The following is a 27,707-nucleotide window of genomic DNA, read 5'->3' on the forward strand; positions in this document are numbered from 1 at the left end:
TGTTCCTTGCCTTTATAGAACTAACAGTCTGGAGAGAAAGTCAGACAATGGACAAGAGATCAATATATAATTTCATATTGTAATTAGCTCTATGAAGAAAAAGAACTGGGTGCCGTGAAAGAGAGAATAATACGGATAGATCTATTTTAGATACGACTGCTATGCCCCATTTAAGAGAGGAGGTAGTTGAGGTTCTCACATCAGCAGCTAGTTGACGGCAGTCACAGCAGGAGCTTCTGAGCGTGGGGACCTGGGTCCCTCACCTCCTTCCTCCCTCCGCACCCTCCCTTCAGAGCCCGAGGTCCGCGCAGGCGCACTGACGGTTGCCATGGGGACAGCTGCTCCTGCGCAAGCGTAGACTTCTTTAAGATGGCGGCGGTGGCGGCTGCACGAGCTGTGTCTGCGGGCCCTGGGCTCCGGGGCCTAAAACGGACACTGCCTCTTGTAGTAATTCTCGGGGCCACGGGCACCGGCAAATCCACGCTGGCGTTACAGCTAGGCCAGCGGCTCGGTGGCGAGATCGTCAGCGCTGACTCCATGCAGGTATGACAGTGCGGCTGTCCCCAGCCTGGTAAAGCGGAGGCCGTGCGTGGGCCTCTGGCTGAGTGGATACCCTGTCGCTTAATGGTAGTGGGTGAACCCCGAGGCTTATGGGGCGGAGGGGGCCGGGAAAGGGCACCCATAATTCCTAGGCGCCCACTATATGCCGGACATCGTGCCAGGTGTTTCACTGCCATCATTTCATTTACTTCTCAGGGTATTGCTGTTTGGTGTAGGTACTGTTATTATCTCCATTTACCGATGAGGGAATTCACCCAGGGAGGTGAAACGACTATCTCTGTGTCACTAAGGGAATACGTGGAGATGGTATTTGAACATATAAGGTTGACCTATAGGTGTCCATTATATACCTTTTGAAGGAAAATTACTCCAGAGCTTTTGCTATTTAGAGTTCCCAGCGACACCAGGCTAAATCATTTACCATCTACGAGTGTCTGCTGAGGGAATGAAGCAGGGTAGGTAGTCAGGAAACCTGGATTCTCTTCCCTCATCTGCCATCGGCCACGTGACCTAAACAGCGTCGGTTTTGGGGGACGTTATTTATCTGAGAAGTGGAGAAAATGCCGCCTACTTCACAGGGCTCTGGTGCTTAATAAGTGAGAACATGAGTGTTAGAAAGAAGAGCAGGGTGGCCTGTCCTGAAAAAGTCCAGGCACTTGGTAAATGCTTTATGATGCTGAGATTTTTAACTTATCGGCTGATGGGAATCAGCAGGCTTTGCCCTCTTCCTTGAGCCGCAGGGAGGCCCAGAAGGAGTGTGTACACATCACACCTGGGAACATTTGTGCTGCGATTGAGGATGGGTGACATTTGGGGTACATCTCCGATGGAGGAATTACAAGTTAAGAGTTTTCACAGTGTAAATGAGATGCTCGGTGAAATGCCCGGTGCTGAACCTAACGCCTGATGGGTATTCAGCAGGAAGGGGCAGGCCTTCTCCCCACTGTACCCCGTAAACTCTGGGCATGGTTTCCACCCTCATTAATTCATGTGGGATGACACGGCCATCAACACACATCAGATGATTAGGATAATTCAACAAACCTTTGTTCACAACCTCTGCTTTGTGCTGGCTCTGAGAGGCGGACTTTCGCTCAAATCCCAGCCTTGCCTTTTCTAAGATATGCAACCTCAGCCTGACCTCTTCATGTCTTTGTTTCTTCTGTAAAAGAGGAAGAATAATATCAATAACATGATATTATTGTGATGGTTAAACGAGATTAAATATGTAAAGCACTTAATACAATATCAGGCACACAGTAAGTGCTAAAAATATGATTAGGTGCTATTTTCTGCAAGGCCCTTTTGGAGAGACAAAACTGCAATCCTGTCTTCAAGGAGTTTTAGTCCAGATAAACATGAAACAAAGCAAGTTAATACGTGTTTGAAGTGAGTTATTGATGATGCTTTGCAAGGGGTGGGGATGGGAAGGGGGAGGAGGGAGACTACCGTGTTAGATCTTATGATGAACCATAGAATTTCTGAGGAGAGAAATCAGTGAAAGCTGATACAGTCATGGAAAGCTCTGTGAAAAGGGACTTGAAGGATAGGTGAGTTTTAGATAGATAAAGAAGAAAAGGCATTGTATCAAAGGAAGGACTGTGAATGAAGATTTAGAAGGTGAAATGAACTTAGTGTGCATGTAGGACAGTGAAAGGAGACTATTTAACAGGTATTGTAGATATTGTGGAATGGGGGATGAGTAACATGATGAAGACAGTGTGTAAGAAGCATTCATTTGTGAGCAGTATGCTGATGAATTGAATTTGGGGGTGGGTGGGAGGGGCATACCAAAAAAAAATCCAAGAATGTAGTAATAATAGATCTTTGGCTTGATACTTCCGAGACTTGGGTAATACGGGCTTCGGTAAGACGGCGTTTCACTGATAATATCTAAGGTCCATTGCAGTCTTAATGTTTTGTAATTTGGGGCTGGTATGTTAGTGGGAATGAATGGAAGAGAAAGATGTAACATTTTGAAGGTAGTATCATGTTACAGTATGAGTTGGTCACTGATTGTGGAAAGAAGAGAGCAGTGCACACAGTGTGTTTCAGGTTTGTGTGCCTGGGAGAGTATGGTGAGCCTGGAAGTCAGGAAGATCTGGCGGGGCACAGTGGAGGTTGCAGCAGGACATCCATGGGGAAAGTCTAGTGGGTGTGTGAAGAATGCAGCAGGTATGATCCCGTGTTAGGACTCTTACACTCAGAGGTTCCCTCTGCCTGGTGGAATGTTTTCCCCTACATAAGCATGTGGCTTGCTTCCTCTCTTTGTTCAGGTCTTTACTTAGATGTCATCTTATTGAGGCCTCTGACAATCCTATTTAAAACAACACAGCACACTGTTGCTCCCTGTTTCTGCCTCTTCCTCATGTACCACACATAGTCCTTGTCAGGAAAGCGTTCTCAATAAAACATCTTAATTTTACAAATGTTTTTAAGTAAATTAGCAGCTTCTGGCAATAAGGATTGGTTATAGCTCTGTAATTGCTGTTATCCGCTATTCAGAAATGCTTCTTTACGCATAGCTGTGTACCATAAGGTTGAGCTTGCTAGAGGTCTTGCTCGATGTGAAATAGGCCACATCAGTTAGACACTTTGTGCCTTATATAGTGCTGATGATATGGTAGATCCTTAACATTTGATGAAACATTTGTTGACCTGTCTTATCAAAATGGCACATCACGATCCATTTAGATTCTTCCTGTTGTTATAAATAACTAGAATATGAAAATTAAATTTCTTTCATCCTTGGGATGCTGTGAGGATTAATTGATGTGTGAAAAACACTTTGAAGATAATTGAGCTTTCTGAACTGGCAATAGGTTGTGTTTAATATTCATAACGTGGATATATTCCTCTCAGACCCGTTGGAAAACTTTGACCTTTAATGTTTACTTTTCAGTTCAAATAATGAAATAAAGTATCTCTGCCCCATTCACTGTGGGTATACGCAGTTCTTCATTTCTCCCCTTGCTTACCATGCCCCTCGTAGGGTAGTGCTACTCTGCTTGCTTTTTAGCCAATGGAAGGAGATAATGCTTTTCAGTGACTTGAGATTGCAGAAAATTTTTGTAAGCATGTGAACAAATGACATTCTTAATGTTGGAGTTAACCAGCTTTTTTTTTTTAATTAATTAATTAATTTATTTTTGGCTGTGTTGGGTCTTTGTTGCTGCACACAGGCTTTCTCTAGTTGCAGAGAGCGGTGGCTACTCTTTGTTGCGGAGCACGGGCTCTAGGCGTACGGACTTCAGTAGTTGCGGTGCTCGGGCTTAGTTGCCCCGCGGCATGTGGGATCTTCCCGGACCAGGGCTTGAACCCATGTCCCCTGCATTGGCAGGCAGTCTTAACCACTGCGCCACCAGGGAAGTCCCTAACCAGCTTCTTAAAAGAACTTTTTCAGCTTTAGTTAAATCCACAGGCAGAATTAAATTTGAATAGCACTGTTTATAAAATGCTTACATATGCTTTTTTATCCTCACAATAACCTTGTAAGGTAGACATTATTATCACTTCACAGTTAAGGAAACAGGTACAAGGTCTTATAGTAAGTAGCAGACCTGGAGTTGGACATAGGTCTCTACTTTCCACGCTCAGTGCCTGCCTTATCTATACACAAAGTTATCCCTTTAAATGAGGCAGGAGCTGTGGGATTCAATTATTAGAGAGTATTTCTTAACTTGTATGACACTGATCCTTCACAGGAGTGTGCTACTTTTTGAACAGGGTATAAAATGTATTTTAGGATTTGTATTGTGGATCTTAGTGTGAATTCATAGTGATATCTCTCAAGTTGAGTGTTGAGCTGAGTGTTGGCCATGTGATGCATTGCTAGGGGGCTGAAACTTACTGCAGCGGAGATATAATTTAATGTCAATAATTCGAAGATACCAAAGGCAGTGTTTAGTGGAACAGAGGGAAACTAGGCCTTGTGGAGAGCCTAGACCGAGCAGTAAACTTCCTTGTTGTGACAGCCACGCAGACTAAGGGGGGACCTAATGGAAAGTGGATAATTAGAAAGGTTTTTCAAGTTTCCAAATTGATCTTTCTAAAAACCAGTATTTGAATTTTAATAATCTCTTTTGGAATGCTGCCCAGAGTTTTGTATTTCAAAATTGTACCAGTGACTCAGAAAGGATTGTAAAACACTGCCTTAAATCTTAAATTCTCTTGCACCTCATACTCCTTTTGTCATCCTTTTGTCCTACCTTAACTGTAGGGTCATCCCAAGGCAATTCCAGCAGGGCACTTCCCATCCAGGGAAAGTGCTTGTTTTTCGTAAACATTGAAGAAGTAAGTGCTCTAAGTATTGAGGTAGCTTCTTTGAGATAAAACCACAATGGAGTGTTAAGGGTAGTGTGTCTAGGGTGATAATACTGTCAGGGAACATAATAGACAATGACTTGCTTTTTTAGCCATGTAGCACCTGACGTCCTGCCTGGCCCCTCACTTCTCATTCTTGTGTCAGTGGTCTGTTGAGTGGGAAGTCAGAACTAATTTTCTGAGGGATTATTTGCTTAGGGACTTGTGCTGGGCTCAACTGTGGATTTTTCATGGTAGGTCTGACAAAAGTGAGAAACATTTTGTGCTTAATTTTCTGAGTTTTCCAAACCCCAGTTTCACAAGTTGTAGAAGCATAAATATTCTCAGCTAGCAGTAAGAGTCTAAATTCAAGGAGGGACAGGTAATACAATCCCTGTTTTCCAGGATGGAAAAACTGAGGTGCAGAAAGATTAAAGAGCAGACTAGAGATCACACTGCAAGACACTTGCACACCTGGGAATTGGATCTGGGTCTTCTAACTCATGTGTAGTGTCTGATATATTGCAGGAAGATGATACTGAAGGTCTTCTTTTCAGTCTGAGTCTTTTTCTTGGCATGTAAATTTAAGGTACAATGCATTGCCTTCAGTGACTGGATGAAACATTGTACTGAGAAATTTGAAGGCACTTGCCAAAAGATGTACAATGGCTGCCTGGAAATACAGACTACCAACTATATGCCAGGAGAAAATAAACAGAGTGTTCTATTTGGGTTTATAGAGAGGAAGTATCTCTAATGCCTTAGTTCTTCAAGTCCTGTGGAGAAGCAGTAGTCATACATAGGAGCACAGTTCCCTTGTGTTTGCCTAAACCTACAAGAGGGGAAGCAAATTATTTTTGGCAGTCTGACTAGTAAGCAAGCTATGTGTCACCTAATAAATGTGGAGTTCTGCATTCTTTGTCTGCTTTGGAACATAATTTAGGAGCAGTGTTTTTTTACCAAAGGACTGTTTGCTAGTGCTCAAGGGAGATCTGGGTTGCATGGGGGAGAGATATGAAAGTAGAGATGGGATAGTGGATCACAGTGGCTTACTAGGACATGAAAATGAAAGCTAGAAAAATCTGTTAACTAGGAGAAATGAGGGCTATCCAGAGGCTACTTTCCACAACTTACAGAGGCAGTGTTTTACAGGACTGAGCTTGAGAGTAGGCCAGAGGAAATCTCAAAATTTTTGACTCATCTAAAAATATATATATTAATTTCTAGGTCCCTGTGTTCAGATCCGTTGTGAGTGAATTTGGTTTTCCTTTGGCTACAGTATTAAGCTTGGGTGGGTTGTACATATATATTCAGTTTTTTTGCAGCTGTGGGAAGAACTTTAGAGTCAAACCTCCCATGTTATGTAAGGAAAGAGAAGTGACTACTGGCTAAATGGGAAACCATAGGAGAGCACAAATGGGACTTGCAGTTTCAGATTTGTGAGGATGAGGTGCTGCCCTGATGTTTCAGTGCCTGGGGCAGGGTGTTGAAACAGCTCCACTTCAAGAAGGAATGTATGTTTGAGGGGTGTTAAGTTACTTGGGTATATAGGAATTCACCTATGTGCTCTGCATATACTCTAGTATGGCTTAACTGAACTGGTTGTGGTTTCCTGTATAGTTTGTTGGATTCTTTAGATAAGTTTGAATCAGACCAGGGTCCTGTTTGTCTCTTTGCTTACCTTTGGGGCCCTATTTCTGAGCTGGAACTTTACCGCTGCTCCTTCCTCATTGTGTCAGCCAGAGTTCAAGCTCTTACCACTGTACCATGAATAATAATAATACTGAAAATAATAACAATAATAAAATATATGTCAGGCAGTGTTCTAGAAGTTTGCCATATATTGTCTCATTTAATATCCTCACCACAACCTTATTAGGTAGGCCCTATTATTATCTCACCCCTACCAAAAATTACTTTCTTGAACCCTCATCTCGGTCTCTATCTGGGGTAATTTTGCCCGCCCCCCCCCCCCCCTGGCGGGGGACACTTGGCAATCTCTGGAGACGTTTTTGGTTGTAACAAATGGAAAGGTGGGTTCCTGGCGTCTAGTGGGTAGAGGCCAGGAATGCTGCAGAACATCCTACTATGCATAAAACAGCTCCTCCCAACAGAGAATTATCTGGCCCAAAATATCAATATATTGTACTGAGGTTGAGAAACCCTGTTCTACATTACTGTTAGTTTTTAAATTTTGAAGTAATTATAAGATTTACACAAGAGTTTCAAAGATAGTACAGAGAGTTCTTGTATATTCTTCACCCAGCTTCTTCTAAAATTAACATATCATCATGGCACATTTATCAACACCAAGAGATTGACACAGGCACAATACTGTTAACTAAACTGGAGACTTCATTTGGATTTTACCAGTTTTTCTACTGATGTCTCTTTTCTGTTTCAGGATCCAATGTAGGATACCATATTACATTTAGTCCTCATGTCTGCTTGTCTCCAATCTGTGACAGATTTCTTGGTCTTTCCTTGTCTTTCATGATTTTGCTACTTTTTGAAGTGTACTGGTCAGCTGTTTTGTGGATTGTCTCTCAGTTTGGGTTTGTCTGATGGTTTCACATGATTATGAATTTTGAGAAGGCATACCACAGAGGTGAAGTACCTTTCTCATTGCATCGTATCAGGGTATAATGTCAGCATGATTTAACATCAACTAGTGACGTTAACCTTGATCATTTGGTTTAGGTTGTGTCTGCCAGCTTCCTCTACTGTAAAGTTAAATCTTTTTCTTTTCATTTTTTAAAATTTATTTATTTATTTTTGGCTGTATCGTGTGACATGTGGGATCTTAGTTCCCTGACCAGGGATTGAACCTGCGCCCCATGCAGTGGAAGCTCGGAGTCTTAACCACTGGACCGCTGGGGAAATCCCTATTTTTCCTTTCTATACTCTCTTTGTTGGAAATGAGTTGCTAAGTCCATCCCACATTGAACGGGAGGGGATTTAAGCTCCACATCCTGAAGGGAGGACTATCAAAGAATTTGTGGGCATATGTTAAAAGCACCACAGTAATTAATATTTTAGGGGAGTTGCTTGAGGCAATGCAGATATCTTGTTTTTCCTTAAAGTTTCACCTCCTAATTTTAACATTTATCAATGAATCTTTCCTGCTATAATTATTGTGGTAATTTCCTTCATTCCTCCTACTTCTGTTTTATTTTAAATTATGTGTATGTTTGGGGGTCTTTATTTATTTATTTGGCTGTGTTGGGTCTTTTTTTAAAAATAAATTTATTTATTATCTTTTTATTTTTGGCTGTGTTGGGTCTTCATTGCTGCACGCGGGCTTTCTTTAGTTGTGGCGAGCGGGGGGCTACTCTTCGTTGCGGTGCGTGGGCTTCTTATTGAGGTGGCTTCTCTTGTTGCAGAGCATGGGCTCTAGGTGTGAGGGCTTCAGTAGTTGTAGCACGCGGGCTCAGTAGTTGTGGCTTGCGGACTCTAGAATGCAGGCTCAGTAGTTGTGGCACACAGGCTTAGTTGCTCCGCAGCATGTGGGATCTTCCCGGACCAGGGCTCAAACCTGTGTCCCCTGCATTGGCAGGCAGATTCTTAACCACTGTGCCACCAGGGAAGTCCCTGCATTGGGTCTTCATTGCTGCACGCGGGCTTTTCTCTAGTTGCGGTGAGTGGGGGCTACTCTTCGTTGCAGTGTGCAGGCTTCTCATTACGGTGGCTTCTCTTGTTGCAGAGCACAGACACTAGGCTCACGGGCTTCAGTAGTTGCGGCACGAGGGCTCAGTAGTTGTGGTTCACGTCCTCTAGAGCACAGGCTCAGTAGTTGTGGCGCATGGGCTTAGTTGCTCCATGGCATGTGGGATCTTCCCGGACCAGGGATCAAACCTGTGTCCCTTGCATTGGCAGGTGGATTCTTAAGCACTGCGCCACCAGGGAAGTCCTCCTACTTTTATTGAAATTCTTTTGCAGAGATTTGTCCTCTCTCTCCTATTTACTTACATCAGTAGGGATATTTATTTTATTTCTTGGGTTATAATCCAGTACTAAGTTATTTATTTTATTGTTCAAATTATTTCAACTTGGTTATTGGGTGCTCTTTCATGTTGACTCTTGTGTCCTTTGGCATGCCCCATATTTGTTTGTTTAGCACTTCCTTTCTGGCATTACAAGATGCTTTCAACTTACATTTGTCCTGCTCCAGTCCTAGAATCATCCATTTCTCCAAGGAGCCCTGGTTCCTTTTTATTTTTATTTTTTAAATTTACTTATTTATTTTTGGCTGTGTTTGATCTTTGTTGCTGCGTGCGGGCTTTCTCTAGTTGCGGCGAGCGGGCGCTACTCTTCATTGCAATGCACGGGCTTCTCGTTGCGGTGGCTTCTCTTGTTACGGAGCACAGGCCCTAAGCACACAGGCTTCAGTAGTTGTGTCACACGGGCTTCAGTAGTTGTGGATCGCGGGCTCCAGAGCGCAGGCTCAGTAGTTGTGGCGCACGGGCTTAGTTGCTCCGCGGCATGTGGGATCTTCCAGGACCAGGGCTTGAACCTGTGTCCCCTGCATTGGCAGGCGGATTCTTAACCACTGCGCCACCAAGGAAGCCCTGGAAGGCAGATTCTTAACCACTGTGCCACCAGGGAAGTCCCCCTGGCTCCTTTTTTTGGTGAATGGTATTTAGATACCAAGAGCTGGGTGCTAAATGTGCTTGTTGCTAGGAAACATATGTATATATACTAATTCATGTATACACAAATATCTATATTTCTGTATCTATCTGTATGTATATTAAAATAAACATGAATTTATACTGATATCTCTGACTCTGCTCCACTACAGGGTTTATATTAATCTTCCCTTCTTGCTTATTTGTGACTTCTTTCTCAGAGTAAGGAAACTGGCTCTCCTTGTCTACAAATATTTTATTTGTACAACCTGTAAAGTAGTTTAAGTAGTTAATACTGTGAGAACAAATTTACCAACTACAGTATGATGTTTGTGTTCAGTTCTTTTTGTTCATTTTAGCCATATAGTATCTAGTCATAACATTGTTTTACAAAGTTACTTAGGTCAGCTCCTCCCCACCCCCCCTCCAGTGAGGTTATGTCATACATTTGTAATATAATTAGATTCAGTTATTGCAGTCTGCATTCTGTCCTGGTTCTTCAGACATTCTGGCTATTATTTTTTTTAATTTGCATACAGTAGAGTGCATTCATTGTTGTGCACAGTTCTGTGGGTTTTTACAAATGGAGAGAGTCAGATATGCACCATCACAGTACCATACTGAACACTTCCATCACTCTAAAAATTGCCTTATGTGGCCTCTTTGTAGTCAACTCCTCTACCTACACCAGTTTTTGGCAACCACTGATCTGTTTTCTGTCCCTATAGTTTTGCCTTTTCCAGAAGGTCACATACATTTAGTCACTCAACATGCAGCTTTTGGGATCTGACTTTTTTCACTTAGCAAAATACATTTAAATTCTTCAGTGTTGTTGCATGAGTCCATTTCTCTTTGTTGTCGAGTATTATTCCATTGTACGTAATATGTTCATTGACCTGTGAAAGGCCATCTGAGTGTCAAGTTTTTAGTAGTTGTAAAGAAAGCTATTATAAACATAGCTAGTGGTTTAACTTTACAGGACTGGTTTAACTTTATAGGAAACTACTAAACTATTTACCAAAATGACTGTACCATTTTGCATTCCTACCAGCAGTGAATGAGAATTTCTGTTTCTTTGTATTCTTTCCAGCATTTGGTTTTTTTTTGTTTGTTTGTTTGTTTTTTGCGGTACGCGGGCCTCTCACTGTTGCGGCCTCTCCCGTTGCGGAGCACAGGCTCTGGACGCGCAGGCTCAGCGGCCATGGCTCACGGGCCCAGCCGCTCCGCGGCATGTGGGATCTTCCCGGACCAGGGCACGAACCCGTGTCCCCTGCATCAGCAGGCGGACCCACAACCACTGCGCCACCGGGGAAGCCCTGGTATTGTTGTTTTTAATTTTAGCAGTTCTAATAGGTGTGTACTGGTATCTATGGTGGTTAATTTGCATTCCCCTAAAGGTTAATGGTGTTGAGCATCTTTTCACATGCTTATTTACTATCTGTATATCTTTGGTGAAGTGTCTGTCAGATCTTTTTTGGGGGGGGCTGTCTTATTGTTGAATTTTAAGAGTTTTTTTTCATATATTCTGTATACAAATCCTTTATATAGACATGTTATTTGCAAATATTTTCTTCTAATCTGTATCTTATTTTTCCATTCTCTTCACAGTGTCTTTTTTTTTTTTTTTTTGCGGTACGCGGGCCTCTCACTGTTGTGGCCTCTCCCGTTGCAGAGCACAGGCTCCAGACGTGCAGGCTCAGTGGCCATGGCTCACAGGCCCAGCCGCTCCGCGGCATGTGGGATCTTCCCGGACTGGGGCACGAACCCATGTCCCCTGCATCAGCAGGTGGACCCTCAACCACTGCGCCACCAGGGAAGCCCTATATATGAGTTTTATAGCTTTTCATTTTACATTTAGGCCTGTGATCTGTTTTGAGTGAATTTTCGTAAAAGGTGTAAGATACGTATGAATGTCCAGTTGTACCAGCTCTGATTTTGAAAGACTGTCCTTTCTCCGTTGAACTGCCTTTGCACCTTTGTCAAAGACCAGTTGACTGTATTTGTGTGGGTCTACTTCTGGTGCCTCTCATATGTTGCATTGATCTGTGTGTCTGTTCTTTTGTCAGTATTGCATTGTCTTTAGTTACTGTAGCTTTATAATAAGTCTTGAAATTTGATAGTGTAAGCTGTCCGACTTTCTACATTATTGTTTTTAATCTCTGTGTAGTATTCCATTTTATAGGTGTATCATAATTTACTTAACCAGGTTTCTGCTGAAGGACATTTAGTAGGTTTAGTTTTTTGGGTTTTTTTGTTTTTTCTTTTTGCTTTAATAAATGATGCTGAGATGAACATCTTTGCACAAACATCTCTGCATTTGTGTGATTCTCTCTTCAGGGTAAATTTCTGGAATGGGATTGCTGGATGAGAGGATGTACATGTTACTTTCTTATTCTTCCAGTTTTCTAAGAGCTTTATTAGAGTATATACTTTTTTTTAACAGATTTTTTTGTTTGTTTGATGTGGACAATTTTTAAAGTCTTTATTGAATTTGTTACAATATAGCTTCTGTTTTATGTTTTGGTTTTCTGGCCTTGAGGCATGTGGGATCTTAGCTCCCTGACCAGGGATCAAACCCGCACCCCCTGCACTGGAAGGCAAAGTCTTAACTACTGGACTGCCAGGGAAGTCCCAAGAGTATATGCTTACTTTATATTATTTTTCTTATTGAGGTTAAATTCACATAACATTAACCATTTTAAAATGAAGAATTCAGGGACTTCCCTGGACAGGGGGCACAGGTTCGATCCCTGGTCGGGGAACTAAGATCCCAAATGCTGTGCGGTGTAGCCAAAAGAAAAACTAGAAAAGAACGATTCATTGGCACTTAGTACATTCACAGTGTTGTACAACAACTACTACCTCTATCTAGTTCCAAAACGTTTCCATCACCACAAAAGAAAACCCTGTACTCATTAAGCCACTATTTTGAGTTTCCCCTCCCCCCCAGCCCCTGACAGCCACAAGTCTGCTTTTAGTTTCTATAGATTTTACCTGTTCTGGATATTTCATAGAAATGGGATCATACAATATGTGACCTTTTATGGCTGTCTTCTTTCACTTACATTGGTTGTAGCGTGTATTGGTGCTTCATTCCATGCTTGAATAATATTCCATTGTATGTATTGATCACAGTTTGTCCATCTGTTGATGGACATTAGCACCTTTAGGCTGTTGTGAATAGTGCTGCTATGGACATATGTGTAATGTATTTGAGTATGTGTTTTAAATTATTTTGGGTATATACCTAGGAGTGGAATTGCTGCATCATATGGTAATTCTGTGTTTAACTTTTTGAGAAATTGCCAAACTGGTTTACACAATGGCTACATCATTTTACATTCCCACCATCAATGTATGAGGACACCAGTTTCTCCACATCTTCTCCAACACTTATTTACCTTAAAAAAAAAAAAAAGTTATAGCTATCCTAGTGGGTGTGAAAGTGGTATCTCATTGTGGTTTGGATTTACATTTCCCTAGTGACTAATGGGCATCTTTTCATGTGTTTGTTGGCTGTTTATGTATCTTCTTTGGAGAAATGTCTATTCAGGTCCTTTGTTTGTTTTGTTTAAATTGGGTCCCTTCTCTTTTTGTTTGAGCTGCACACATTACATTTTGATACATATTGCCAGACTGCTTTCAAAAAAGTTTGTACCGGTAGTATGTCTATTTCCCTGTACCCTTGCAATTCTGTGTGTTATCAATCTTTTCATTGTTGTCAGTCTGGTAGACAAGAAATGGATTTTATTTAAATTTCATTTCTGAGGTAAATTGTCTCTTTAAGGGTGCATTGGCCATTTGTGTTTTTCTTTTTTGAATTTCCTGTTCAATACCTATTATGCCTACTTCTGTATAATGTTTTTCATTTTTGTGTTTATCAATTTGTAAGAGCATTTTGTGTATTATGAGTTTTAACCCTTTGTCCAATCTCATGAGTTGGAAATATTTTTTCAGTTGGTCATTTGTCTTTTGACTTTTATGAATTTTTTTTGCCATATTAAGGTTTTTATTTTTTTAACATCTTTATTGGAGTATAATTGCTTTACAGTGGTGTGTTAGTTTCTGCTGTATAACAAAGTGAATCAGCTATACATATACATATATCCCCATATCTCCTCCCTCTTGTGTCTCCCTCCCACCCTCCCTATCCCACCCCTCTAGGTGGACACAAAGAACCGAGCTGATATCCGTGTGCTATGTGGCTGCTTCCCACTAGCTATCTGTTTTACATTTGGTAGTGTATATATGTCCATGCCACTCTCTCACTTTGTCCCAGCTTACCCTTTCCCCTCCCCATGTCCTCAAGTCCATTCTCTACATATGCATCTTTATTCCTGTCCTGCCCCTAGGTTCTTCCAAAAAAAAAAAAAAGGTTTTTAATTTGTATATTCTTATACACTTTTTAGGAGTACAAGTTAGTTTTAGTATTCTTTTAGAAAGAGTTGACATCTGAAGTTTATAATCCATTGAACTGTTGGAATTTACAGATGTGAATAAAAGGTATTGTTGATTCTCTAGTGTGAATGAAGATATATCCTGGGCCTCCTTGCCTTCACTGTGCATGTTGCTCTCCCCTTGGATTCTCCTACACATTTGTGCAGGTAGATGCAGATTAAGCATGGGATCCTGCATTGTCCAGGCTTACTTAGGTCTGGATACCTTTGGTTAGCTACCCAGTTTCCTAGCTCTCTCTCTCTCTGTTTTTGTTTGTTTGTTTTTTTTTTTTTAATGTCTTTCTGCCTAGTACGATACTTGTAACAATGGTTTTTACCTTCAGCTGCACATTGGAATCACCTAGAGAGCATTAAAAAAATACTGATGCCTAGGCTTATAGTATTCAATAAATACCTGTTGATTCGGATTAGGTGATTTGCCTAACTCTTCAGGTGCCAGTATTCTCTCCTAATTTATAGTCAGTCTTTAAGGTTTTCATTTAGCCCACTTATTTAGCCTGGTAGGCAGTTTTATTTACTGGGAAAACTGGGTTTTAGTCCCAGCTTTGCTACTAACTCACTGTATATATAACTTTGGAAAGTTACTACCCCTCTCTGGGCTTTTTTTTTTTTTTTTTTTTTGGCTGTTCGTTGCTGCGCACGGGCTTTCTCTAAGTTGTGGAGAGCGAGGGCTACTCTTCGTTGCAGTGTGCAGGCTTCTCATTGTAGTGGCTTCTCACGTTGTGAAGCACGGGCTGTAGGTGCATGGGCTTATGTAGTTGTGGCACATGGGATCAGTAGTTGTGGCTTACAGGCTCTAGAGCACAGGCTCAGTAGTTGTGGTGCATGGGCTTAGTTGCTCCGTGGCATGTGGGATCTTCCCAGACGAGGGCTCGAACCCGTGTCCCCTGCGTTGGCAGACGGATTCTCAACCGCTGAGCCACCAGGGAAGCCCCTCCTCTCTGGGCTTTAATTTCCTCTTTGGATATGTTAGGGAGGGGAAACTGATTGGATTAGATCAGGGATCGGCAGACTCATTGAAGTCCAGATAGTAAATATTTTAGGCTTTGTGGGCCATACAGTGTCTGTCTGTCTCAGTGTCTAAAGCTCCTTTCAGCTCTGGTATTTTTTGTTTCTCTCCTTTCGAACCCTAGTCAGGGAACTTATCTCAAAGAGCCAAGGAAAATGTTTTTTAACCACCAGCAATTAAATATAGGTAATATCAAGCATTTGTGTACTGCTTACCATCTGCCTGGCACAGTTCCAAACATTTTACATGTATTAACTCTAATCCTCAGAATGACCCATTGAGGAGTAGAGATGCTGTTATTATCCCCATTTTACAGAGGCAAACTTGAGGCAAAGGAAAATTAGATACTTAAATAACCTGACAGATGAAGGCTAACTGGGCTGTAGAGCCAGATTTGAACCTGGATTTTCTGGTTCTATTATGCTATACTCCTCTCCCTAACTTAGACATATACCTCCAAATAATGGAGCATCTCAGCTGTTATACTCTATCATAGCTATCCTAAGAGAAAATATCACTCAAACCATCAAAAGTGGGCCAATCTTGAGGCTGTAAAGATGGCCACAAAATAGAAACTTTATCATTAACTTTGTTTTTTTCTCAAAGTAGCCCTTTTGTTTCTGTCTCAGCATTATAGTCACATGGCATTGTCTGTGTGCATATTTCTAGCTTTCTGTCACACTTACACTGAACCCCTTCAAGGTTCTCAAGAGTATGGTAGCTGTATTCTCCTCAGCTTCTTGAATTTAATTCCACCTCAGTAGGAATTCATTACTTCAAGCAAGCGAACAGACCAGAGTCAAATGACGATAAAACTTCTACTGATAAGAGGCAGCAGAAACAGCTTGGGTTATAGGCAGAGCATCTAGGCTTTAGTCCTGCCTCCACTACCATCAACTATATGGCCAGGGGAGCTCTCTGAGCCTCAGTATTCTCAACATAAAATTTAGATGATAAGACTGGATACGTTATCTCTGAATTTCCTAACATCCATGCTTCATCAGTGTTTGCAGGTGGACTTTTTTTTTTAACGTTTTGCTTTTTCTTTTTTTAAATTTTATATTTATTTTTGGTTGCGTCGGGTCTTAGTTGTGGCACGCGGGATCTTTTCGTTGCAGCACGCGGTCTCTTCGTTGGCAGTGCTCGGGCTTCTCTCTAGTAGTGGCTTGCAGGTTTTCTCTCTCTAGTTGTGGCACACAGGCTCCAGGGCGCATGGGCCCTGTAGTTGTGGTGCGTGGGCTTAGTTTGCCCGCGGTATGTGGGATGTTAGGGAACTAAGGAGTGAACCTCTGTCCCCTGCATTGGAAGGTGGATTCTTTCCCTCTGGACCACCAGAGAAGCCCCCTGCAGGTGGACTTCTAAGCAGCCACAGCATAGACTCCGCATTGCAAAGTTTCTCATTTTAACTTACAAGTATGTGCTCATTTTGCATTCTCTGTTCTTATCTGTCTGTATTTATTCAGACGTACAAATGTTTCAAATTCTTGTTGCCACCAAGTAATTGATGCTCTGGAAGAATACATCACAAACATTATGTATGCACTTTTTTTTTGGCTGTGCTGTGAGGCTTGTGGGATCTCAGTTCCTTGAGCAGGAATTGAACCCAGGTCACTTCAGTGAAAGCCCAGAATCCTAACCACTAGGCCACCAGGGAACTCGCTGTGTGCACTTCTTTTTTCTTATTTATTTATTTTATTTTATTTTATTTTTGGCTGCGTTGGCTCTTTGTTGCCATGCGTGGGCTTTCTCTAGTTGCGGCGAGCAGGGGCTACTGTTCGTTGCAGTATGCAGGCTTCTCATTGCGGTGGCTTCTCTTTGTTGCAGAGCACGGGCTCTAGGCGCGCGGGCTTCAGTAGTTGTGGCACGTGCGCTCAGTAGTTGTGGCTCACGGGCTCTAGAGCGCAGGCTCAGTAGTTGTGGTGCATGGGCTTAGTTGCTCCGTGGCATGTGGGATCTTCCTGGACCAGGGATCGAACCTGTATCCCCTGTGTCCGCATTGGCAGGTGGACCACTGTGCCACCAGGGAAGCCCTGTGTGCACTTCTTAATTTGATAAGCATAGCTTTATGTGATTCTAATCCCTTTTCCTTTGAAGAGAGATAGCCATAAGAAAATAAAAGTCATGATTGGCACTATAAATTCCAAACCACTCCTTTTACCAGATTGACTGAACAGGTCAAGGTACTGGTTCTCCTGCTTCCTGGGCATCTTAATCTGGCTGTTTATTCAACATGTCTGCAGTTGAATCTCTGCTAAACAAAGCTAAAAGGAGTAGTTGCCTGCCATGATGTTCCTGCAGCTAATCCATTGTTTCCAATGTAGTGAAGTGTAAATTTTTTAAAAAGGTATCCTTTTATTAAAGAAAAGTTAGACAAGAGACTGACTTTTTCTCTGCTCTTCAACAACTCTTCAGTTGAATAACCAAATTCAAATTCCTTTAATCAAAAAGGAAAATCAACTTTCTGGCTAGTGTCAACATCTTTAAAAAAAAAAAAGTTTTCCTTTTATCCTCCTATGCCAAAACTTTTCCTGAAGCTTGGGCTATTAGAACTAGAAGGGATGTTAGGTATGAGGAACTTGAGGTTCCAGAAATGAAAACTGACTTTCCAAAGTCACAAAGCTGATCTGTACAGAGCAGAGATTAGCAACATAGTGGGAAAAGAACACTGATTGTGAAGTTAGAAGACATGGATTCAAAGTTTGTCACTGCCACTAACTAGCTATGTGACTTCAGGCAGGTTACCTAATGTGTCTACGTTTCTATCTCCTCACTGGTGAAATGAGGCAACATAATTTCATAGGGTGTGAAACTCTTAGCATAAGATCTGGCACTCTGTACCTCTGGCACAGAGTACTAATTTAGTATATTCCATGTATTAGACACTGTACCAGGTGCTGAGACTAGAGATAAAATACAGATAAAATACAGTCTTCCCTCAGAACTTGGGGAGATCAAAATACTTCACATGTACAAGAAGTTCTGTGATAGAGGTAAATACAGGGTATTGTGGAAACATGGAGGACAAGCATGGATGGAGGAGGATTGGGGAGAGATCTCAAGGCAGGCTTTCATTAGAGGTGGTGCTAAAGAGTTTGGGGCTGCATGAAGCCATATTTTCATTTTAGAAAGATCACCGGCTGCAGTGTGGACTAAATTGGAACAGTTATACGCAAAAGGAAGGAAGATCAATGAGGAAGCTGATGGAACAGTTCAGCTGTGAAATCATGAAGCCTTCAATTGATGTAATGGCAGTGGGAAATGTAATGGTGATAAGCTTTGAGATAATTTTAGGAACTTGTGTCAATAGAAGTTGAGACAGATTGGAAATGTGAGGGGAGAGAGACAGAGATACTAGGATCACTTAAAGATTTTCGGTTTGATTATCGAGGTGGTTCACTCAAGTATGGGTTAGAAGATAAGGAGGTCAGTTTGGACATAGCAGGTTTCAGGTGCCTGTTTGGGGTGATGATGATGATGATGATGATGATAGCTACCTAACATTTATTGCTGCTTCCTATAGGGCAGGCCTATTCCATATGCTTTGCTGTATCATTTATTTAATTTTTACAATAATCCTTTGAGGTAGATTTAAGATTATTCTTACTTTATAAATAAGGATTATGAGGCACAGAGAGGTCACTGTCTTGCCCAAGGTTACATAGCTAGTAAGTTGTGAAGCCAGGATTTAAACCGTGGCAAGCAGACTCTAGAGTCCATACTGTTAACCGCTTCATCACTATATTATATACCTCTCATAGGTGATGGAAATGTCCACTAGGCAGTTAAATGTACAGTTCTAGCATCATGAGAGAGAACTAGATTGCAGATAGGATTTCGGGAGTTATCAGCACAAAAAATGGTTGTAGAAGCCATGGGGGTCACCCAGAGAAAGTTTGTAGTACAGAAATGGCAGGTAGATGACATAAAGACTGCCATTTTTCCATATTATTCCCATGACAGACATTGCTAATAGATCAGTGGCTGGCCTCAGTAAAGTAAACTGAGGAAGGTCCAGTGAGATAGGAAGAAAACCTGGAGAAGATGGTGCCATTTGAAGTCCCAAAGGAGAATGATTTATTTTGAATTTTATTTTATTGATTTATTTGGCTGCATTGGGTCTTAGTTGTGGCACGCGGGATCTTCATTGCGGCATGCAGGATCTTTCGTTGCGACGCATGGGCTTCTCTCTAGTTGTGGCTCTGGCTCAGTAGTCGCAGCGCATGGGCTGAGTTGCCTCGTGGCATGTGGGATCTTAGTTCCCTGACCAGGAATCGAACCCGCATCCCCTGTATTGGAATGAGGATTCTTAACCACTGGACTACCAGAGAAGTCCCCAAAGGAGAATGATTTATGAAGGAGAGCTCAGGAGTATCAGATTGTTGTATTTCCATTACATGTTTTGAGAGCTTAGCAGAAGAATGTTATACTTGACAGTCAGGGTTCGTTAGTGATCTCAGTGAGGGAGATATCCATGGAGCAGTGGTGGGCAGCCAGCAGAGAAGGTGGATGGATAGTTATATTGATGCATAATCCAAGATTGTGGTTTTCAAGGCAGGTGTAATCCCTAGAGGCAAGAAAGGGATTGAAGGGCTTCAGCATCTTATTTGGATTAGGAAGTAAATGAAGTCAAAAGGGGGAAGATGACTTGAGAGGATGGAACCAAACTAGTGGGGGGTAGCTTTTCCTTTTGCTTGTAGACAGCTGTGTTGGTGCATCATAGCCAGCCAGCACTTTGACAGAGCTCCAGGATCTGCCCAGTGTCTCTGCTGGTTAGCACACTCATTAGGGCCATCCTACAGCATGCCAACCCCAAAAGGTTGGAGCTTCAAGGAGTGGGACCTTTGGCTGTACAGATTTTTGGGGTGTTTCTCCGAGGTGAAATTTCTTTGGATCAGGGTTTCTCAACTTTGAGACTCTTGACATTTGGGGCTGGATAATTCTTTGTTGTGGGGGCAGGGGGTTGTCTTGTGTATCGTAGGATGTTTAGCAGCATCCCTGGCCTCTACCCACTAGACGCCAGTAGCATCCCCACCCCCAAATTGTGACAACAAAAATGTTTCTAGGCGTTGCCAAGCATCCCCTGATGGACTAATTCACTTCCGGCTTACAAACAACCACAGCTCTAGATTCTGCTGGTTTTCCTCTAGGTCTCTGTTGTAGATTTCCCTCACCTTCATTAGCTCCTCTGGGCACTTGAGCTCTGTTGGTTTGGAGAGTTTGGGTTATTCGGCCTTGTAGCCTTTTTTCAGAATTTTTTCAGTCTGAAAATAAACTCTCAACAGAGGTGAGACAAAGAGGCATTATTTCCCGATAGTACCCAGTTAAATACCTAGAACATTAAATGTTTAATGATCATAATATTTAGAGAAGATTGTAAGTCAATCTTTAATCTCTCTCTTATAAACTTTATATCACTTATCTCCTTATAGTATATTTGTGTCTCTAGCTAGCTGGACTCCTTGAGGACAAGGACCCTTTCTAAGTCTTTGCACTCCTAATGTCTTGCAGAGTACCTGGCACACAGTAGACTCTCAGTAAATGTTTGCTGAGATAAGCCAGTTTTGTTGATAATTGGCTAAGTAGGTTAAACCTGCAATTTCTCTGCGTATTTCAGTTATCAAGTCTTACAAAGAGGCCAGGGTTCCCTTAGTATTGTCGAAATCTGATTTGTGCAGAGAAGCATTTTATCTAGTCATTTCTATGTACACAGATCACAGGTGTCCTCTGGGAGAATGGGAAATGGAACAGAGTGAAGTGCTGCCTTTAAAAGATAACACAGATCCTTTTAGTTCTTCTAGCACCTAGAGCTGACTATGCTATAGGTAGAGTCACACTGAAACTATAATTAAAGATGGAAAATAGACAAAATGTCAGGCAGTCAGCTACAAACCTGTTCTCGTGCAATGATGCTTTCTAGACAGGTAATAAAATTATAAGCCCAGTTGTGGCATTTACAATAAGAATATGGACCAAATGTGACATTTATAAAGCTGATTGGTTTCTAGGTTTGTTTAGATATTTATCCTTAATGCAAATATATAAAATATTGCTCTGTTTTTGCTTTTTGGCCTAGCAGTATGATTTTAATTGATAAATAATGTGCACGATAAAACACATAATTCATAACTGCACAGTTCAATAAATTATCAAAAAGTGAAAATACCTGTGTAACCACAACTCAGTTCAAGAAATAGAGCACTACCAGCCCTCTCAATAATTTTGAAAAATACCGTATGATTCAGCAATTCTACTTCTGGGTATATATTCAAAAGAATTGAAAAATTCAACAAATCTTTGACATTTTAATTTTATTTTGCTAATTTTCACTGGTTTCTCATTGTATCTAAAACCTATCATCAAGTCTTTTTAAAGTTATGGGAAAATATACATAATATGTAAAACTTACCATTTTACCAACCATTTCAGTGGCATTAAGCACATTCAGGTTGTTCTGCAACCATTATCATTCTCCATCTCCAGAACTTTTTTCCTCTTCCCAGACTGAAATTCTGTACCCATTATACACTAAGCTACCATTCCTCTCTGCCCCAGCCCCTGGCAACCACCACTCTACTTTCTGTTTCAAAATTTGACTATTCTATGTGTGTCATATAAGTGGAATCATAATATTTGTCCTTTTGTGACTGGCTTACTTCACTTAGCATAATGTCTTTGGGGTTCATCCATGTCATAGCAAATTCATCCGTGTCAGAATTTCCTTGCTTTTTAAGGCTGAATAATCTTCCATTGTAAGTATAGAACACATTTGTTTATCCATTTATCTCTGATGGACACTTGGGTTGCTTCTACCTTTTGGCTGTTGTGAAAAATGCTGCTATAAACATGGGTGTATATATATATCTGTTCAACTCCCTGCTTTCAGTTCTCATGAGTACATACTGAGAAGCGGAATTGCTGAATCATATGGTAATTCTACTTTTCATTTTTTGAGGAACCGCCGTACTGTTTTCCATAGCTGCATCATTTTACATTCCCACCAACAGTGCACAGGAATTCCAATTTCTCTACATCCTCACCAACATCTGTTATTTTCTGTTTTGTTTTGTTTTTTTAATAATAGCCATCCTAATGGGTGTGAAGTGCTTCCAAAAATTTTTAAAGACTCCTTTTGTTTTGGAAATTTCCCAATATATAAAAAAATAGAGCGAATAGTAGTTGAACTCCCATATATCTGTCACCTAGCCTCAATAATTATGAACACTTGTCTAATCTTGTTCCAATTATAATCTGTCCTTCCTCCCCCACTATTGGAACGCAGACCCCAGTCATCATAAACTTAAAACGAGTTAATTTTTAAATTGAAGTATAGTTGATTTATAATATATAAACTTTCTTTTTTTTTCTGTTAAAGCAAAATAAAGCATAAAACAATGTTATAATATAAGTAGTGTATTGTGAATTTTACTTGCATCATAGCTGTGTATTTGATTCAGTGATCCATACCTCTTGTGTCGTTATTAACAAGTATTTTCTCAGCATCATTCTTGCTCTTGTACAGTGCAGGTATAGATATACTTTACATATGCCTTCATCTACCCTTGCCTTCTTGCTTGTTAACAATACACAGTTACTATGATCACAAGCTGCCTCGTCATTTGTAAACACAACTATAACAGCATATCAGTACCTGTCAAAAGAAGTCATTATATTGGAAAAGAGTGAAGCAACATCATTATAGACATAGCCTTGAATTACCTCTAATATTTTTTAATTGAGGTATAAATGTTGACATACAACATTATATTAGTTTCAGGTGTACAACAAAATGATTTGACATCTGTATATATTGTGAAATGATCACCATGATAAGTATAGTTAACATCCATCACCGCTCATAGTTACAGAATTATTTTTTCCTTGGGATGAAATTTCACATTTACTCTTAGCAACTTTCAAATATGCAATAGCGGTATTATTAACCATGCTGTACATTATAGCCTTGTGACTTATTTATTTTATAACTGGAAGTTTGTGCTTTCTGACTGCCTTCATCTGTTTTGCCCACCCCATGTCCCCACCTCTGGCAACCACTAATCCTTTACCTATGCAGCTCCTATTTCTTTTTTCCTTTTTAAAATTTATTTTTTTAAAGATTTTTTTGATGTGGACCATTTTTAAAGTCTTTATTGAATTTGTTACAATATAGCTTCTGTTTTACGTTTTGGTTTTCTGGCCTTGAGGCATGTGGGATCTTAGCTCCCCAACCCAGGGATCAAACCCACTCCCCCTGCATTGGAAGGTGAAGTCTTAACCACTGGACTGCCAGGGAAGTCCCCTGATTTCTTTTTTTAAAAAAGACATCATATACTTTCATTTGTATGTACTTCAAAATACTGTATACCTCAAAGTTAAGGACTCTTTTTTTAACATAACCATAAAAGCATATTATACCTAAAAGTTAACAATAATTCTTTTATCATCAGATACCTAGTTTGTATCACCTATATCTTGATGCTCAGTTTCTTTTAATCTGATGGTACAGGAAACAAAGGGTTAACAGGTCACTCAGAGATGACAGTTTACATTGTTAACCAAGATTCAGTTACAAGTTTTAGTTTGTTCACTCTACCAGCAAGAACTCTGTTTTTTTTAAACCGTTAATGCTCTTCTTCCTGATATTCATTGACATTTGTATATATACCATAAACAGTACATTAGGCTACTTCCTTCAGCAAATAAGGTGAGCTTAGTTCTAGGGTTACCTTCTGTTTGATTTATTATTATTCTTTTAATAAATTTATTTACTTATTTTTGGCTGTGTTGGGTCTTCGTTGCTGCTCGAGTTGCGAGCAGAGGGCTACTCTTTGTTGCGGTGCTCGGGCTTCTCATTGTGGTACTTCTCTTCGTTGCAGAGCGTGGGCTCTAGGTGCGCGGGCTTTAGTAGTTGTGGCATGTGGGCTCAGTAGTTGTGACTCACGGGCTCTAGAGCGCAGGCTCCGTAGTTATGGCACACGGGCTTTGTTGCTCCGCGGCATGTGGGATCTTCCTGGACCAGGGCTCGAAGCCATGTCCCCTGCATTGACAGGCAGATTCTTAACCACTGCACCACCAGGGAAGTCCCCTCTGTTTGATTTATGTTTATGTGTTTATCTGTTAAAACTGGCCATTTTAAGGGGCTCTAGAAGATACACCTAAAGGCAGAACACAGGATGAAAATATATCTTAAAATTTATCTACGTATCTGATAGAATGTGCTGGTAGAGATGTTTACATTTTGGCTTTTTTGGAGGTGGGGGCTGGTAATTATACATTTGCAACTATACATTTTCTTAACGTTTATCTCAGTGTTAAAAATGAGAATCTATTTACAGAGGTCAGAAGTCCTCTTTTGGCAAAATCAAGTTGTTGCTTGATTCTTTAACATTGGGTCATTTGGAATCTAAGCTTCAATAGAGCCAACTGAAGGCTGTGGGAAAAGAAGGAGAGGCACACACAATTATTAATTCTTTTTCCCTCCTTTAGTTTTCTTAATTTGCACAGAAGACCACAGTATACAGTGTACCCTACTGTATACTGTGGTCTAATGTTTGAAGGAAGTCTTGTTCAAGATACAGGGAAAAGAACACCCTATGGTTTAAGATTCCATCAGTGTTCAGGTGTAAGAATGCAGTTCTCTTGTCAGGCACAGATAGATGAGTTAGTTAAAGGCAAAGCTAGTTCTTTCTCTATGGCTCTATTTATATATTTTCTGTGTGTTGTTTTCTTTTGTTTTTTGGTTTTGTTTTTTTTTTTAAGAGGGCTGTTTTGTTGATTTATTTATTTCAAAGAAAGTTGTACTATAAGGTTTCTTTTGTTTCTTTTTTAAAAATTTTTATTGCAGTATAGATTTACAATGTGTTTCAGGTGTACAGCAAACTGAATCAGTTATACATATACATATATCCACCTTTTTTTTAGATTCTTGTGTGCTGTCTTACTAATTAACAATTTTCTTTTTGCTTGAAGATAGCTTATATCCTTGTTGAGTAAGTAACCTCAGTAGCTAGGAGCACAGAGGCCTCAGAGTGATAGTGACACTAAAATTATTTCCCATTCTTCTTGTGTTGTTGTGATAGTATTGATGGTAGTAATATGGGTAGTAATATAGTGACCCTTATATAGTATTTACCATCTGCCAGGCAAAAACTAAGTTCTTTACATGTATTAACTTACACAACATTTAATTTACACAACAACCATATGAGATAGATATTATTCTCCTCATTTTACTGATGAGGTATTAAGGCACGCAGAGGTTAGTAACTGACTCCTCCAAGTACAAATAACTAGTAAGTGGCAGAGCTAGGAATTGATCTGAGGCAGCCTGGCACCAGGGTCCTTCCTCCTAACCATTATACTGTACTGTACTTATTTGACACCCATACAAGTAAAGGGAAATGTGAGATAAAAATGTTCTTAACGTCTCTGTGGGCTCTGTGGAACTTATTATTTGTTCATTCAGTGCTCCCTGTAGAATCAGTGATTACAGAGAGAACATTTAATCTCAAAGCATTCATCCCTATTTTCAAACTAGTATTTTCAGATCTGTTCTCCATCTGAGACCTTGCATTTAGAAAAAGTACACTTGAACTTTTTAGTTTAATTGGCAGATCAAGAGCTTACAGACAGGATATTGCCTTTGAGTATTTAGACTGTATTTGCTGACCTCCTGAAGCAGTAATTTGGCACACTGTTCTACTACAGTTCAGCAGTATTAGGGGTTCTGACTTCAAAGTGTGTATGTGTGTGTTTTATATATATATCTTTGTAGATAGGCCACTTCTCCACAAATGGAGCCAATCTTTTACAAATTCTAAAAACCTTTCAGAGCATTTAAATCCAAAAAATATGTAAGCATTTGAAGTAGAACTATGAGCAATGCAAAATGTTACCTTTCTGGAGACTTGTGTTAAGTAGTAACAACCTGCCCACTTCTAAATGCTTGAAGTTCAGGCCAAAGAACCTCCAGTTAATCTTGCAGAGTTAGTTCTTATTTGGGCACCGATTTACATATACTTTTTATCTTTAAGTCTGAGTTAATAGCCACTATTTGTTAAGAAAGCCAATGTTCTGTTTTCTCTTGTTTCCTTTGTCTTGGGTTGTGTGGATCTGGCTGTGCTCTGGTTAGAACACATTTCCCCTGGTGCTTTGGGTCAGTCAAGTGTTTGGCTGCAGGGAGGAATAGATCACCATTTCTGCCCATCAAGTGTGCATCTTATGGAGATAGATGACTTTCTCATGCTAATCTTCTTTCCCCTAGGTTTATGAAGGCCTAGACATCATCACCAACAAGGTTTCTGCCCAAGAGCAGAGAATGTGCCGGCACCACATGATCAGCTTTGTGGATCCTCTTGTGACAAATTACACAGTGGTGGACTTCAGGAACAAAGCAACTGCTCTGATATCCTTAGGAAAGACAGCAACTAGGCTTGGTGGCTGCAAGGCAGCCCAAGCCAAGAAAGTTTTCTTCCTCGTGACAATTTCTCCTAAGCAGAGGTACCCAAGGTCAATAGTAGCATCCTCATGAGAACTGTTCGGATTGAAAAGATATAGTGTTCTTGCTACTCTGAGTCTTGTCCTTAGACTACAGCATCAGCATCACTTGGGAGCTTATAGAAGTGCTGAATTTGGGCCTCATTCTAGACCTACCGAATCAGAATCTGCATTTAAATAGAGTCGCAGGTGATTCACATGCATATTAAAATTTGAGAGGTGCTGTTTTAGTGGAGAGAACACTGATTTAGGAGCCAGAAAATCCATGTCCTAGTTTTAGAACTGCCTCGTCTGACCACAAAAATTTAATTGGGTAAGGCGTTTACCCCACTGAGCTTCACTTTCCCACCTTTAAATGGGGATAAGAAATTAATTTATAAATATAATGGAATTATAGTTAGAATTCCAAAGGGATTAGGAAAAAATAGTTCTGGGTAACACCAGGAAATTTTGGAAAAAAGAATAACATAAGGGGTGGGGGGCTGCCCTTATATTTTAATGTCCAAACTGCCTTTAATATCTGGACTGCTACATATTAAAACATATTGAAAATTCATAATAATTATAATAGCATGGAACTTACATAATACTAGACAAATTTATGGCACAGATTAGAAAAGTCAGATACAAATTCAAATGGATGTATATATTTAGCTTACGATCAAGGTGGCATTTCAAAGCAGTGGAGAAGGAATGTAGTAGTTAATAATTATTCCTGGAACAGTTAATTATTTTTGGAAAAAAAATCAGTTCCTTATTATATGGACATAAATTCCAGATGGATTTCAGAGTTAAGTAAATATGTATTTTTTTTAAACGAAACTGAAACAAATGGGATAACATATAATTGAGTAGTTATGTGATTTTAGAGTAGGGAAGGACTTTGTAGATCTAGTCTTTTTTTTTTTTTTTAAGGATTTTTTAATTCAATTTTTCCTTTTTATTGTGTTAAAGTATACATAAAAATTACCATCTTAACCATTTATAAGTGTATAGTTCAGTAGTCTTAAATATATTCACATTGTTTTGCAGCCATCACTACCATCTATCTATGCCATAATAGTGTTTTTTGGGTTTTTTTGAGGAAAATAGCTAGATTTGGATATGTTAGAATTAAGAATTTGTACTGGCAAGAAAGTATTTCAACCATTTCAATTCCTAGGTATCTACCCTAGAGAAGCCTTGCCACAAGTATACCAGGAGATAGGTGGTAGATCTAATTTTAACATTATTGCTCTTAACAGCAAAAACATATAA

At 40.3% G+C, this 27,707-nt stretch overlaps 1 protein-coding gene across 2 annotated transcripts in view; it reads left to right on the forward strand.

The window, feature by feature from the left end:
* Window positions 1-354: 354 nt before the first annotated feature.
* The window catches only part of TRIT1 (tRNA isopentenyltransferase 1), a 43,598-nt gene continuing 16,245 nt past the window's right edge, over window positions 355-27,707 (forward strand). The window contains exons 1-2 of one of the 2 annotated variants that reach the window (XM_019938060.2): window positions 355-543; window positions 26,218-26,453. In XM_019938060.2, the coding sequence (XP_019793619.1) occupies window positions 370-543; window positions 26,218-26,453 (410 nt within the window). In that variant the 5' untranslated portion in view covers window positions 355-369. The remainder of the gene's footprint in view (window positions 544-26,217; window positions 26,454-27,707) is intronic. The other variant, XM_004322058.3, reaches the window with a different exon arrangement.

The sequence above is a fragment of the Tursiops truncatus genome, chromosome 1 (genome assembly GCF_011762595.2).
Source record: "Tursiops truncatus isolate mTurTru1 chromosome 1, mTurTru1.mat.Y, whole genome shotgun sequence".
Lineage (NCBI taxonomy): Eukaryota > Metazoa > Chordata > Mammalia > Artiodactyla > Delphinidae > Tursiops > Tursiops truncatus.